We start from the raw sequence: 15,992 nt of genomic DNA, 5'->3' as shown, positions 1-15,992 counted from the left end.
TTTGTGTCCGAGCTAAATGAACTCGCAGCACTGGTGCATTTTCTAACGGGTTCCCCTTAGAGCCTGTGATTCTGGGTGGAAGCTAGAAATTCAAAGAAGGCCAGCTTTGCATTTCTTGGCTAGAAATGGTGGATATAATTCCATTTCTATTGACATTGTAGGCCATGCTTGTGGGATCTGGCTGGGGGTAGTGTAGCAGCAAGCTTGATTGGGAAGTAGGAATCCATAAATGTTACCATGTGGGCATGTGGCCCATTCCTTCTCTTGGATTGTAGGTGTCTCTATTCCCTACCACAACCAAAGAATCCGATGATATTTCTGTTAGAGAAATATTTTATTCATAAAAAATTATACAAAATAAATTTATAAATTAATGTAATTTGATAAATTATGTCATATTATAGAATTATTTTTATTATAAAATAAATTTAATATATCATATAAAATCACATCGATTTACCTGTTTGTACTCTTTATATAGGTAGCACTTTTATTTTTGTTTTCCTGTGTCCAACCGTAGAATCTAAGGACATGTGGCCTTGCATTGCATTGCATTTATAGTTGACTTGAAACTTTTTTTTTCAAGCTAATTAAATTCGAGAATCAGAGGAGGGAAATGCATACCATGGTTGAGTATCATGTCCTCTTCCAAGTTCTCGTCCGAACATTAAAGACGTCTTTAAATTTGTCTAAATTAAAAATAAATTATATTTATAATTTTAAGATGTCATCTAACAAAAAAAAAAAAATAGAAAAAAGATTTTAATAATAAACTTTTCTTTTTTTAAAGAGAATGTGAAAATTTTATATATTTTAAGATGATATCTACCGTTACTCAATATTAAAATGTTCGAATAAGAGAAATAACGTATAGCATGAGTATTATAATATTAAATACCTAATAAAATTGCTGAAATGTAACGGTGAAAAATATAAGAGAAATGCTGCTCCTACGATCCCGACCGGGTTCTGATAATTTTTTTTTTTCAATTTTCTTATTTAATGATTAAAAAAATATTTATTAACGATGTGATGGATTTTTTTATATATATTTTTTAAAAGAAAGCACCGACGGGATACCCATGTGTGTCGCCGGAGAGGCACTCAAAATACAATGTGCCGTCCCACTTTAACTTTGAAGTCAAGTCATGCGATGTAAAGTTCTTGACATCCACATTTCGAAGTAATCAGTTTTCATTGGGATTACATTCATTTTGGAGTATATATATTTTTTTAAAAAATTTAATTATAAACATAATTATGTATTAATATGTATATTAATTTATTGTGATTAGATAAAAAATAAATTTTATTAAAAATAATATTAATTTAAAATTTAAATATAAAAAAATTAATATTAATAAGTAGATTAATAGCTAACTTTATTTATATATATCAAGATTTTTTTTTTTTTTTTTTTTTGTGTCTTTTACGATGAGGAACGTAAAATAATTAATCATAAATGCTAATGATTTGCGGTTGGCACCGACGGAAGCAATATTCCTTTTCATGAAAAAATAAAAAATCGTCAGCAGAGAGTGACAAATTATCTGCCGGCAGACTAAACGTCACCGTTTTAATGTATTCCACGCAGAAAACCCACCAAGTTCACTCCTTCCACTCACGCTTTTATGGGGGCCTCTGGATCTTTGTAACTTGGCGTAGAATACCAGAATTTGAATTTTGAGGGCATTTTTGTTTATTTCTTTTCTTTTTTTAAAAAAAAAAAATTTGGGTATTTTTTAATGGGAATTGAATTTGAGAGCATTTATACGATTTTCACGTGTCAGCCAGCCACTGCAGCTGGGCCTTTGAGCTACAGCCTGCACGTATTTGCTAGCGATCGGACTCGGCTTCTGCTCAGCATTTGGAGCTCACCCTTGTCCACCTGATAGTTTTGTTGACTTTTGTTCCAATCGTCTCTTTCTCCCTCGTTATCAAACTAATGTAGTAATATATTAATTATGAAAAAGAAACTTAGTAAATATTACGTACCAAAACTATTGGGAATTAAAAGAAAAACTCTAATAAATCTCTTATAATAAAATATAAATAACCCACCACTAATTTTAGTGTTGAATTTTAATATAGCACCTAGTTTATTTTTACAAATGAGATGAGATAGAATAAAATTTAAAAATTAAATAAAATATTATTAAAATATATTTATTAATACTTTTTTTCTTTTGAGATTTAAAAAGTTTGAATTATTTATTTTATTTTGTGTGAAAATTTAAAAAAATTATAATGATTAAATGATATGAAAAGTTTTATAAAAATGAACTAGACATAATTTGATAAGATCGATATTTGAAATATATAAATATGTCAATTTTTATAGAAAAATACTTTAGCCACAAATAAATTACACACAAGTAAACTTTTAAACTGATGTGGCTTGATATGGTACATCAGATTGTAAAGTTACTTTTATTACAAATTAGATTTAATAGATTTCATTAAATCACGTCAGTTTGTAGATTTATTTTGTATAATTTTTTTATATCTATAACAGTTCTCATTTTTATAAATTTAAAAGCTATTTAACCTTTTTTTTAAGTTTATATATACTGTAAACCATTAATATTTGATTGGTCAACAAGAAAATTAAGTAAAATGAATTGTCCTTCTAAAGACTTGAAAATCATTAATTTCCAATACATTTATTATGTATCTTTGTAGCACTTAGAAGTTGAGAACCAAGATTCTTGGACCATTTAGATCGACGCACGCAACCTCTTTTCATCCATTACCTCTTTATTGTCATATCTACAGTTTTCTGACTTCTTCAACTCCATCAAACTCTCACATCTTCCGATCTTCATTTATTCATCTCATTAATTCACAACATTCAGCCTACACTAGATCGGGGGTGGTGGCTATCAAAATTCAAGTGATTTCAATTAAACAAGTGATGTTGTAATGGTTTTGTGACATTTTGGATATTTTTGTAGTCTAAGACAAAACAATGGAGTAATTGCAATAAAAATGTTATTTTAAAGTCTATGTACCAGACATCATCTATGTGATATAATTTAATTTATAATATTTAAATTTTAAAATTTATTTGTTAAATTAATTTATACAATGTGTAGTGTAGTTAAATTGTAATATAGTTATTCAATTGCAATATCATGAAAGGATATGAAACATTAAAAAAAATTATTATTCATCTTATTTCTCATCATTTTTTTATTATTTCATGACGTAGTATTAGATTATGTGTTTATAAATAAAATATTAAAAATAATTTTTAATAATTTAATATCACACCATGATTTGATATTAGATAATTGGAAAATAACAAAAAAATGAGATAATGAGAAATAATTATTACTCATAAAAAATAGTTAATTAACTAAGGAATTTTTGTTTTTGTCTTTTGTTTTTTTTTGTTTTTTCCCTTTTTATGAGTAATTTGAGCATTTGAGCATTTGCGTGACATGAAACATTGGATGCTCCCTGACAGATCACGGAATGGCGAAATGGCTAAATGGCTTGAAGCCTGGAAAGGGAAAATTAGAAGCGGCGCAGCTGGTGATGCCAGTCGCCATGGGGATGTGGTCCCCACATCCAGCCTGTTGGAACCTTATTACAGACTGACACAACATCACGAGTCTTCTCCCTACTCTTTTTTTAACTAGTCTTAACTCCACTTCTCTCTCTCTCTCTCTGCTCCTCTTTTCTCCTCTCCAAGCAAACCTGCCCCCCACTTTACTACTGCAAAGCTAAAATACCAGAGTCCAGACCCAGAAATCCAGAAAGAGAGATAGAGAGACAGAGTCACAGAGAGTTTAATTTCTTATTCTATTTGAGCGCCATGGATTTCCACATCAATGGTGTCTCCATGCTCGTATTTTTCTCCTCCGCAACCATCTTCCTTCTTTCAATTTCGGCAACCAATACCGCATTGCCTCAAATCCCAGTCTCTAAATCTTCTCCTGGTAGCTCGGGTCAAATAAATTCCAACTCGGTCCTTGTGGCCCTCCTGGATTCCCATTACACCGAGCTCGCTGAACTCGTCGAGAAAGCCCTTCTTTTACAGACTCTCGAGGAAGCCGTGGGGAAACATAACATCACGATCTTTGCGCCGCGAAATGAAGCTCTGGAGAGAGGACTCGACCCCGAATTCAAGCGCTTCTTGCTTGAACCCGGGAACCTTAAGTCCCTCCAGACCCTCTTGATGTTCCACATTATTCCCACACGAATCGGCTCCGACGAGTGGCCCCGCGAATCTTCCGGTACGGTTCGGCATCCAAACCTCTGTAACGATCACGTGCATTTGAGTAGCCACGGTTCCGGCAAGAGAATCATCGACACCGCCGAGATTGTTCGACCGGACGACGTCGTCCGTCCGGACGGCGTGATCCACGGAATCGAACAGCTGCTGATTCCCCGATCCGTGCAGGAGGACTTCAACCGGAGAAGGAATCTGCGGTCGATTTCCGCAGTCTTACCGGAGGGCGCACCCGAGGTGGACCCCAGGACCCACCGCTTGAAGAAACCAGCAGCACCTGTTCCGGTCGGAGCCCCGCCGGTTCTTCCGATTTACGACGCATTGGCACCAGGCCCTTCCCTGGCTCCGGCACCGGCGCCAGGACCCGGAGGACCCCACGGTCACTTCAATGGTATGCGCCAGGTCAAGGACTTCATCCACACCCTTTTGCATTACGGTGGTTACAACGAGATGGCAGATATTTTGGTCAATCTAACTTCCCTAGCCACTGAAATGGGAAGGTTGGTCTCCGAAGGATACGTTTTGACCGTCTTGGCTCCTAACGACGAGGCCATGGCGAAGCTGACGACGGACCAATTGAGCGAGCCCGGTGCACCGGAGCAGATAATATACTACCATATCATACCGGAGTATCAGACCGAGGAGAGTATGTACAATGCGGTGAGGAGGTTTGGAAAGGTCCGGTACGATACTCTGCGGTTGCCACACAAGGTTGTGGCTCAGGAGGCTGATGGGTCCGTGAAATTCGGGCAGGGAGATGGATCGGCATATCTGTTCGACCCCGATATTTACACGGACGGGAGAATTTCTGTACAAGGGATTGATGGGGTTTTGTTCCCAGCGGAGGAGGAGGAGGAGGCAAAGACAGAGAAGAAAACAACTCCAGTTGTCAAGGTCGTCACCAAGCCCAGAAGAGGTATGTTACCGTTACCTTCCTCCATTTCTTAAACCTGCGGTGTTGGTTAATTGCTTACATAACGTTCTATTGTTGTCAATTCGGATTTTATTCTTTCTGATGTTAGGCGCGCTCGAGTAATTGATAGTTTGATCTGATACTCTGGTTTTGAGCACCATGGCACATTCAAAGATTTAATCTTTGAGTACTAAATGAGTAATATTAGTCGGAAATAGGTTATTCTTGTGCCCGGTCTCTTACGGAACTCGGTAAGTTAGGTAAGAGCATGTAGAAGTTGTGCCGGAGCCAGTTGTCAATTTCGCTACTGTGGTGTTGATAGCAGATTGTGGTGGTGGGATGTATGGAATCATGGAACAGGAATTAATCATATATGGAACAGAATTCGTTTGGCATCTTGAGTCCTTGACTGATACAAGATAGGCCAGGCAGTATTGTAAATGCTGCAACAGAGAAGAATTTACCTGAAGCCATCATTGATGGATTTAGTGAAAGTAGTTCTCTTTCTTGTACCTTTTTTATGTGGTTCATTTAAAAAAGGGTTAGCTTTTTTGCTGGAGGCACTTAGCTTCTGTATTCTATACACCGTAGGCACTAGAGATACAGATAATACATGAATTTGTCGGTGAGAAGTATCTCACAAATAAAAAAAGAAAAAAGTAGAGATGATAGTGAAGGTTCCTCAACTAATTCTTTCAATTATTTAAGGAGTTGATGGCCTTGCCACCAAGGAATCCGTGTGACTAAACAAGTATTAAAAAATATAAAAGAAAAGAAAACGCTGAAAATCCAGGGCTGCCAAGCTGTTAGCCACATTCTGCCTCCCCCCACCACGCCTTCACTGCCAAGTGCGCCAACAAAAGCCTGTCTATTATTAATTAATATTGCTGTCTTCTTAGGGTTTCTTTTCTTATTTATTTCGTACTCTTTCTAATCAGCTGGCATGATTTGTTTTGTCTACCTTGTATGCATGTGTGTATAATGGTTCACCTTGTGTTTGACTTAAATCTTACCTTTATCTGCCCACAAAAAATATATATATCGTACCTTTATCTAATTGTTGCATGTCTCGCAGGGAAATTGCTGGAAGTAGCATGTAGAATGCTTGGAGCTTTCGGACAGAATTCTCATTTATCTACGTGTCAATGAAAATGCACAAAACCTGTAAACAATTCATAAATGGTAAATGCGTTAATCATCTGTTTCATTCTCTCAAATTTTGTTCAACAGGTTTTTGTTTGACTGAGTTTATTTTTCCGTTTATATGCAGTTGTAGCATAATTCCATCTAATAAAATGGATGCATAGATCATGGGAGGGGGCGTATACATCGCAAAACTTCCTTGAAAACCCACAGAAGAGAGCTTTTACTGTTCTTTTTTTTGTTATAAATACTGTAATTACATACATATATATACATATTTCAATTATTTTATCTCTTATTCATCGTCTCTGTATGCATAAATAACCTTCCAAGATCTACAATTTTCGTGACTCATTTTATTTATGTTCATTGCTCGTCTGATTTTTGTCTGGCTGCTGGTCATGTAATTGGACCTTCGTTTTGGGTTGCGGTGATAAAGTTATGCTGGTAAAGGATGCTTGATTTGCAATTTTGCTTGATTTAGAGCAGGAGGAAAAAGAAATAAAAGAGGAGAGAGAAGAAGGGTTCGTGTTCAAATACTGGTAAAATGGTTTGTGTTGGACGAAAAGCATCTGGCATCTGTCAAGTTTAGGTTGTAGTCTAGACATTTATAGAAGCTACCCCATCCTACTTTTCTTCCCTCACCATCACCGACAATATATTTTGGACCTTTGCATCGTCTTTAACCATGGGATGGGATGCAAATTCATTGATTTGAAAACATTATCACTTTATATCTGCTCTCGGAGTGGAACTGGACACGAAAGCTTCTATACTCGAGAGGATCGAACATCTCTAATTCTTTATTGAAGTGTTTGTTCATATTTTAACGCATTTGAAATAGAATTTTGTTACATACAAATACTGTCGCGCACTAATCTATGTATTAATATTGATTTATTTATATTTTAAATTTAAATTAACACTGTTTTTAATAAAATTTATTTTTTGATCAATTACATTATATTAATACATAAATTAATATATAATTGTACTTATAATTATATTTTTTTTATTTGAAATATTATAATTGTTGATGAGGTAAACTACCCACTAATTAATAAATTAATTGTACACTTTCAGACTTTCAGTGTCAGCCTAATAATAGAGGATTGTACCATGTTCCTCTGCCCCCGTAATAAAAAGAGAAAGAGGTTATTAAAATATTAAAAAAAAAGCTATTTCTTTATTTTTACTATGCATTCGAATTCTACAAGACGTACTGATATTTGATCCAAATTTCATATTTCCTAACATTTTCCCCAAAATTCTGCAAAACGATATGCGTGGGTTGGGCTTGACTCGGCCGTTGAATTTCTTTACCATTTACCATTGCAAGATCCAACCTTTTCTAACTCCTGATGTTTGTGCGAGAAGGGGCCCCGGGATGGATGGGCTTTTAGACCCACTCTGTTGTTTTTCTCTATTGTCCCCATTTCGTTTAGCCGACATCAAGTGCCAGTTTCATCTTCGTCCTCGCTGTCCCTCCGACCAAAATCCTCTCTCATTTTTGTCCGTAACTCTGGTCTCAACAATCATTTCTGTTAATTGGACCAGGGTGATCGACTCTGCGTTTCTAATCGTCTATTTTCAACTTTGATGTCTTCGAGAATGAAATTCATACAACAGTTTCATATGTAATTTCTGGCCTCTCTCTTCCTTCGACCCATTTTGCCGTCGTATTTTACGTAAAAGGACACTCTCCCATTATAATTACCGGTAAACGGAGACAGTCACAGAAATTGGGTCGGGGAATTCACTGCTTGATTTTTCCTTCATGGGTGTTCCTCGAATCCTTGACCATTTTGTGGAGCATTTTCTATTCCTTTTTGGAGGTAAACTTAAAACTTCTGTGGGCAAATTCCGGATTTGACTTTTTAATGCTTGATTCATATCCGACAGCAAATGTTGAAGACAGCTGGTTTACGTTAGGTTCATACAAAAAGCATAACACAAACAAAAATTTTGTTCTGAATGCCAGTGGCAGTGGGTTCAATTCAGCTGTTCCCGAATCTAATGTGTATCGTGGAAAAGGATCTTGAAATGGAAGAACTGAACGGAGCACTCATAGCAGGTAAATGTAATGTTGTCCTTTCTCTTTTGCTTTATTTTGAGTTTAAATTAAGAAGGAAATTTTGGAGTAATAATATTTTATTTCAAAGATAATCCATTAATATAATTCCCATTATTATTTTTTTATTTTTTTACAGTAAGTAACTGTTGATTCAGTTCTTTTGAAGTGTGTGATAGATACGAATCTCTTTAGTGCAGAAATTATGAGTGATAATGGCATAAACTCTTGGTGGAAAGGCCACAGATAAGTGGGTCAGCTAGCTGAGCTGCCCATGCTTCTCAGTTCTCCCTCCAAACTTTCTTGGTATTTACACTCCTCCTGCATGTTCTGTTTCTGTTTCTGCTTGCTGATGGCATTGGCGGCACAGTGAAGCAACAGCTACGATCAGAATCAGTGTGGCTGGCTAGTCCATCTAACACGCTTGTATTTATACAGAGTAATTCTATACATAAGCCACTGTTTATGTAGCACACCACACACTTATAGGTTGATGAATAATAGCTGCTTTCAATATTTTATTTTCTCATTTGTGTATGGTAGGGATGAACTATCACTGCGTGTCTAAACTGTTGCTCGACAGTTTCTTCTCCAAGCATCTGCTTTGTACTTGTCTGCCCACTAATCGTCAAGGATTTTCCTTTATTAATATTCAGTAACCACGATTGTCTTTTTTGAAAAATAAGAATAAAAATAGAGTAATAAGATGGTCCTTGGATTATTTTATGGATTTTGTCATTAAGCTGGACAAAAATTATCTGTTAACTTATTATTCCAAGTTGTTTTTTTCTATTTGGGTAGTACAAAGCTACATCATGTCCAATCTAAATGCATCACGTGTTCCTAAGACCATATAATAACAACAATTAATTAAAGTAAGAAAATTGGGAAAAAAATCAGTTTAATTAAAAAATTGGGTTAAGATTGACTCATAAACAGACAATTTTTTTAAATAATAATGTGTGATTCACTATAAATATGCATTATTTAGGTGCCGTTTGAATAGTGAATTGAAATGAGATAAATATTGAAAATTAAATAAAATATTGTTAAAATATTATTTTTTAATATAAATATTGTTTTTAGATTTGAAAAAGTTAAATTATTATATGTTGTGTGAAAATTTAGAAAAATTATAATAATGAGATAAAACGAGATGAAATACTTATTGTATCCAAACGTATCTTAATTAAATGTGATGAATTAAAATCGATTAATGTATAACTTGAGCTCCTATGTTGGATTGGGAATTTGTGTTTCAAATCACAATATTATTTCACAAATTTATTACTTTTTATATTCTCAAATTTGGATTTTGTTTCTCTTTGGAAGTGGTTTTTCAACGTTTTAGATGTTTTATTCTCATTTCATGCTTTGATTCTTTTCAGACTTATCTGTATTTTCAATTTTTGGTTTTCTTGATAATTTTCTTTCACTTTTATTTTTTATATCATGTAATACAATACCTTAAAAAAATTAGGACTAGTTTGGATGGTGAGATGATATGAGATAACTTTAAGATAATTTGTAAATAGTAATAAAATTATTGAGTTGATATGAGATAAAATGGTTTTTAAAAATTTTGAAAAATCAAACAGCTTCTTAATAATTTAGTAACTAAAAGTTAAACGGAGGACACATTTGATTAATAAAAATTTTATACGTCGTTATTTTTATGTATTCTATTAATATGATTAGTTATATATTAAAAAAATTAATATAGTTAATTATATTAATAAAATGTATAAAATTTATATAAAAATGACTCTTTGATTAGAGTTGAAAACAGAAAATTTATAAAATTATAATGATTTATAAATCTAAAAGACAAAGCACGTTGGTTATTTAAATTTGTTTAATAAAACGTGTAAAATCATTCAATATTATATTATTTCAATAATAATAAAACAAATCGTAGATGAGACCCTGAGGGTGACAAAGAATCTGCTGGTAGACAAAACGTCGACGTTTCATATATTGTCCGCAGAGAAGCCACCAAATGCACGCATCCCGCGCGCGCTATGAGGCGACATCTGGAAATTTGTAAACTTGGAGTAAAATTGAGGGTATTAATTTGATTTTTACATTTCAGCTTTCAGACACCGACACCTTTCCTTTTGAGCTCCTTCACACTCGGCTGGCTTCTGCTTGAACACCTCAGCCTCACCCACCTGCACTTGATAGTTTTGTCCCACCTACCTTCTCTTATTTTTATTATCATTCCTTTCTTTTAATAAAATTGTAATATATTTAATTAATATCGCATTCTCCCTCTATCTTCTTGATATTACAATACAAAAAAATTTAATTATAAATATAACTACGTATTAATATATATTAATTTAATATAATTAATTAAAAAATAAATTTTATTAAAAATAATATTAATTTAAATTTTAAATATAAATAAATCAATATTAATATACAAATTAATACATAATTTTATTTATACGTAACAAAATTTTTATGATATTCATCAATTTTTTTATGACATCACTACAATATATGATAAAAATATTTTTATAGAATTGTTATAATTATAAAAATATTATATAAATAAAGTCATAAACTGACATAATTTTATAATATAAAGAATCATATTAAGTTATATCAATTTGTAAATATTTTTTATAAAATATTTTTATAATTAAAATATTTTTTATATTTTTAAGAAATTAAATAAGAGGAAGAGAAATATAGTATCACATCTATCAACTCTGTAAAGTTCGAAAATCTTTAGATGATTTTGTTTTTTGTCGGCCTCTTAAATTTTGTTGTTCATTGAAAAACAACTTTCAACGTCAACAATTATTAAAGTATTAACTAATCTCAACAATTGTTTTTGTAATTTCATTTTAGAGAGAGAAGCAATGGAAGTTTCTAAAATATGAGTTTAAAAATATTATCATTTTCAGGAAAACTTTACCTACTATATCATTATTTTATTTTTATTTTATAATATTAAAGTGTAATTGTTTGTTCATTATTAATCCTTTTTTTTTAAATAAAAAATTTTAAAAATGATGTAAATATTTATAAAATTAAATATAAATAAAAATAAGATATTACTTTTAAGGTGATGTCACTACTGCAGTTGGGAGCTCTCGTTTGGGATTCCTTTAGTATAATTTTATGTATTTTTATTTTTTATTATGTTTTTTATATGTATTTTTTAATATTTTTATTTTTTTTAAAGATTTATAATATTATAAAAAATATTTATTTAATCGCGAAAAAAAAAAAAAAAAAACTCCCGACGAAAACCCTAGGAAGCTTTAGCACTTTTCTTACTTTTAACTAACAAAGCCGTGGAATTTCGGTGTTTGATTTGGCATGAAAAAATGGTGGCTAAAGACAGAATGCGGTGGCTGGGGACTACCTCGGGCTCGGAGCTTGAAGCCGTCCAGCTCGTGATACCTGTCACTACGGTGTGGTCCCTACATCCAGCCTGTTTGAACCCACCATAAAATGTCTTAGCTTTCACTTCTCTCTCTTCCTCCGCGCGTTTCTTCCCCAAGCAAAACCCACCCGCCCGCCCACTTTACTGCTTCAATGCTAAAACATCAGGCTAGACAGTGTGAGTCTAAGTTCTTGTTTTCTATGAGCGCCATGAATCTCCACCTCTATGGTGTCTCCAAGTTTGTTTTCTTCTTCTTCGCCCTTTTCATTCTTTCAGTTTCGGCAACGCATGTGACATTGCCACAAAGTCCCATCTCTAAATCTTCTTCTTCTGGGAGCTCGGGCCAGATAAATTCTAACTCGGTCCTCGTTGCCCTCCTCGATTCGCATTACACTGAGCTCGCTGAACTCGTGGAGAAAGCCCTTCTTTTACAAACCCTCGAGGAAGCCGTGGGGAAATACAACATCACCATCTTCGCGCCGAGGAATGAAGCTCTCGAGCGAGGACTCGACCCCGAGTTCAAGCGCTTCTTGCTCGCTCCCGGGAACCTCAAGTCCCTCCAGACCCTCTTGATGTTCCACATTGTTCCCAGACGAATCGGTTCCGACGAGTGGCCCCGCCAGTCTTCTGGGCCGGTTCGGCACCCAAACCTCTGTAATGATCACGTATATTTGAGAAGCCAGGGTTCCGGCAAGAGAATCATCGACTCTGCCGAAATTGTTCGACCGGATGACGTCATCCGCCCTGACGGTGTAATCCACGGGATCGAACGGATGCTGATTCCCCGATCCGTACAGGAAGATTTCAACCGGAGAAGGAATCTGCAGTCGATTTCCGCGGTCTTACCGGAGGGCGCACCCGAGGTGGACCCCAGGACCCACCGCTTGAAGAAACCAGCAGCACCTGTTCCAGCCGGAGCCCCGCCGGTTCTTCCGATTTACGACGCAATGGCACCAGGACCATCCCTGGCTCCGGCACCGGCGCCAGGACCCGGAGGACCCCACGGTCACTTCAATGGTATGCGCCAGGTCAAGGACTTCATCCACACCCTTTTGCATTACGGTGGTTACAACGAGATGGCAGATATTTTGGTTAATCTAACTTCCCTAGCCACTGAAATGGGAAGGTTGGTCTCCGAAGGATACGTTTTGACCGTCTTGGCTCCTAACGACGAGGCCATGGCGAAGCTGACGACAGACCAATTGAGCGAGCCCGGTGCACCGGAGCAGATAATATACTACCATATCATACCCGAGTATCAGACCGAGGAGAGTATGTACAATGCGGTGAGAAGGTTTGGAAAGGTCCGTTACGATACTCTGAGGTTGCCGCACAAGGTTGTGGCTCAGGAGGCTGATGGTTCGGTCAAATTCGGGCAGGGAGATGGGTCCGCATATCTGTTCGACCCCGATATTTACACGGACGGGAGAATTTCTGTACAAGGGATTGACGGTGTTTTGTTCCCAGCGGAGGAGGAGGAGGAACTAAAGACAGAGAAGAAAACAGCTCCAGTTGTCAAGGTTGTCACCAAGCCAAGAAGAGGTATGTTACTGTTAAGTTCCTCCATCATTGATTGGTTAACTGCTTATATAATGTGTTATTATTTTTAGTTTCTTTGTTTAATTAGTTCGTGGTTGGTTCTTTCTGATATTAGGGGCGGGCGGGTAAGTAGTATGGGTTAGTTTCATCCGGCACAGTCATATGTTTTTTTGGCTTAGGTTGGTAGGGGAAACTGGAACTTCCGAGTTGATGGGATAATATTTGTCGGAGATATGCTATTCTCGTCCCGGCTATCCCGACCAATTTCGGGGTTTCTGTTTGGTGTAACATGTCGGGGATGGTGGGTTTCGACCTGTAATGTGTTGATAATGGATCGTAGTGGATTTTTGGGTTTCTGATGAGAGCAACGTTGAGTGAATCAAATTTGTCGGTGAGAAGTGAAATTAAGATGATGCCACAATTTTCGTGGACTAGGTCCATGCTGAGGAGGAGTTGCTTAAGTATTTACGGATGTGATGTAGAACTAGAAGGTTTTTATCTTGTGTTTGACTTAAATTTCGTATGACAGGGAAGTTGCTGGAAGTAGCATGTAGGATGCTTGGAGCTTTTGGACAGGATTCCCGTTTATCTACTTGTCAATGAATATACAAAACCAAGGAGGGAAAATGATGTCTTGTAAACAGTTCATAAATGGTAAAGACACTTCCTTTACATTCTTTCTAACTTTGATTCAAATAGGTTTCCTTTGCTAAGTAATTCCTGTTATATGCAGTTGTAGTATGATTCCATCTAATACAATGGATGCATAGTTAATTGAAGGGAGAGCGTTTACGTTGCAAAAGAGAAAGAAAGGTCTCTGTTTTTTGCTATAAATACCATAATCACGATTTTTTCCCTCTTTGATTCAGTCTCTGTATAATGCATAAAACAATCTCCCAAGATGCTCGAATTTCATGACTGGGCTGTGTTTCTTTTTTCTTTTTTATCTTTTCGGCCTGTTTGTGAATCCATGGCTCGTATATCCACACCGAAACGTAAATATTCTTTACTGTCATATTATGATTGTGTGTATGAAATTGGACCTTTCTATTGGATTGGGATGTATATTCTCCATTGAAGTTGAAACTGTGCCGACATTGACAATTAGGGGTGGTGGTTGTGTGGTTTATTATTTTGCTGATTTTAGACAGCAGAGCTGATGGCCCTCTAAGGATGTTGTTCCTTGTCATTTAGTAATAGAGATGAAAACACAGGCTGTAGGTCAATTATTGGTTATTTTTTGGGACAGGTTCATTAGAAAAAAAAAAATAGAAAAGAGAGAGTATAGAATCCGAATCCCATATATTGGCTGTAAACAATATTAATTATTGTGGGATTTAAATTTTATATTTATATGCAGAAAATATCTGAAATAGAGACCGGTTCTGAATTCCGATACAGCTTGGCATGTACCTGAGGCTCGACACGGTCGTACTTTTGTTTGCTCACCTAGAATATTTTTGTTCTTTTACCTCGGTATATTAGTTATGAAATTCAGTGGTTGGAGGGCATATTCGCAGGATTTGGTTGGGGGGTTAGAGTCCAAACTAAACAAACGCTGGATTTGATTAGAAGAAATGAAACCAAATTATGACGGTGGCTCGAGACCAGACAATGAGATCAACACGTGAATAATTGCTCACCTAAAACATATCGGATTGGAATAAATTTTGACTCGAAAAACATTAAAAGAATCTTTTATTTTGGCCGCTGAAAATAACTATAATGGATGTCACATTAAGGCAGGTTGGGAAAAGAAATTAAGAAAAAAAAAGAACAGCAAAATCAGCCATGGCTATAAAATATAAAACAAGCAAGTTTCGGAGCGCACACGCTCTGTGGTGCATTGCATCGGCACATGCAACATGAGATTGAAGTAAAATGTTTACGCAAACAAAAGCCATAGCTGATGAATTGCAAGCCCATCAAAACTGCAAGGGGCAGGAAGAAAACCTCTGCCTCAATATAACCTCTTTTTCCATGCTGTGGGAATTGGAGTGTTCAAGGCAACCTCAGCCTCACGCAGTCACGCGTAAAAGAAAATTTTCCCAATCTTCTGTCATATCCCACTACTTCGAATGATAATCAATAAGCTCTCATTCGCACTTGCAAGCTTCTTGACGAATCCCCTTTTGAAATGCTTTTCGATGAATTGGGATGATGATATGTACTCTTTTTTTTAAATGGTTAAGTAATTGAATATTATTGATCGAGTAATGTATACGTCATATTTTCATTCTATTTTTATTTTATTAAATAAAATGTAATATATTCATCATTATTATATGATAAAGAATATGTAATAAATAATATTTAATAGTAATAAATATTTTATATCTTATTTAATAGGATAAAAGTATAATAAATAGAATAATTTATATTGAATTTATATATTTTTTAAAAAATATTAAAAAAATGTTAAAAAAATTATAATTACAATAATTGCATCGGGTTGAAAGTACTCTCGGCTTCGGCAGCAATGTCCATCCCAAAAGGAGTCTCATCATTTTATACGAAAATGACGTGGGATTTTGATATCCTAACCATTTTTTTCATCTTTAACTTCGAGTTGCAAACAAACTTACGCCACCTCTAAATCCATCAAGTAATCAAAGTCCATTAATAAAACATGTATAAAACTAGAACAATCAGAGAGAGAGAGAGAAAAAAAAAAAAGACCTGTCGGTTG

The 15,992-nt window shown here is 35.2% G+C and overlaps 2 protein-coding genes and 1 long non-coding RNA gene across 3 annotated transcripts; all 3 read left to right on the top strand.

Annotated features, from left to right (window-relative positions):
* Positions 1-3,624: 3,624 nt before the first annotated feature.
* On the top strand, positions 3,625-6,647 carry LOC122279624 (fasciclin-like arabinogalactan protein 15). Its single transcript, XM_043090359.1, has 3 exons — positions 3,625-5,153; positions 6,226-6,332; positions 6,421-6,647. The coding sequence occupies exons 1-2, from the start codon at positions 3,821-3,823 to the stop codon at positions 6,297-6,299; spliced, it is 1,407 nt and encodes a 468-aa protein (XP_042946293.1). The 5' UTR covers positions 3,625-3,820; the 3' UTR covers positions 6,300-6,332; positions 6,421-6,647.
* A 703-nt stretch (positions 6,648-7,350) lies between these two features.
* On the top strand, positions 7,351-8,885 carry LOC122279815. Its single transcript, XR_006229675.1, has 2 exons — positions 7,351-8,367; positions 8,565-8,885. It is a non-coding gene; the product is annotated as an uncharacterized LOC122279815 (long non-coding RNA).
* A 2,985-nt stretch (positions 8,886-11,870) lies between these two features.
* On the top strand, positions 11,871-14,410 carry LOC122279779 (fasciclin-like arabinogalactan protein 17). Its single transcript, XM_043090608.1, has 3 exons — positions 11,871-13,306; positions 13,833-13,957; positions 14,037-14,410. The coding sequence occupies exons 1-2, from the start codon at positions 11,917-11,919 to the stop codon at positions 13,904-13,906; spliced, it is 1,464 nt and encodes a 487-aa protein (XP_042946542.1). The 5' UTR covers positions 11,871-11,916; the 3' UTR covers positions 13,907-13,957; positions 14,037-14,410.
* The last annotated feature ends 1,582 nt before the right edge of the window (positions 14,411-15,992 follow it).

Source organism: Carya illinoinensis, chromosome 10 (genome assembly GCF_018687715.1).
Source record: "Carya illinoinensis cultivar Pawnee chromosome 10, C.illinoinensisPawnee_v1, whole genome shotgun sequence".
Classification (NCBI taxonomy): Eukaryota; Viridiplantae; Streptophyta; class Magnoliopsida; order Fagales; family Juglandaceae; genus Carya; species Carya illinoinensis.
This window is presented reverse-complemented; position numbering and strand designations above follow the sequence as displayed.

Excerpts from the sequence above, each read along its gene's own strand:
- LOC122279624 (XM_043090359.1), top strand. The coding sequence starts at position 3,821 with ATGGATTTCCACATCAATGGTGTCTCCATGCTCGTATTTTTCTCCTCC. Across the intron at positions 5,154-6,225 it reads CGTCACCAAGCCCAGAAGAG|GGAAATTGCTGGAAGTAGCA; the intron begins GTATGTTACCGT and ends CATGTCTCGCAG.
- LOC122279779 (XM_043090608.1), top strand. The coding sequence starts at position 11,917 with ATGCTAAAACATCAGGCTAGACAGTGTGAGTCTAAGTTCTTGTTTTCT. Across the intron at positions 13,307-13,832 it reads TGTCACCAAGCCAAGAAGAG|GGAAGTTGCTGGAAGTAGCA; the intron begins GTATGTTACTGT and ends TTCGTATGACAG.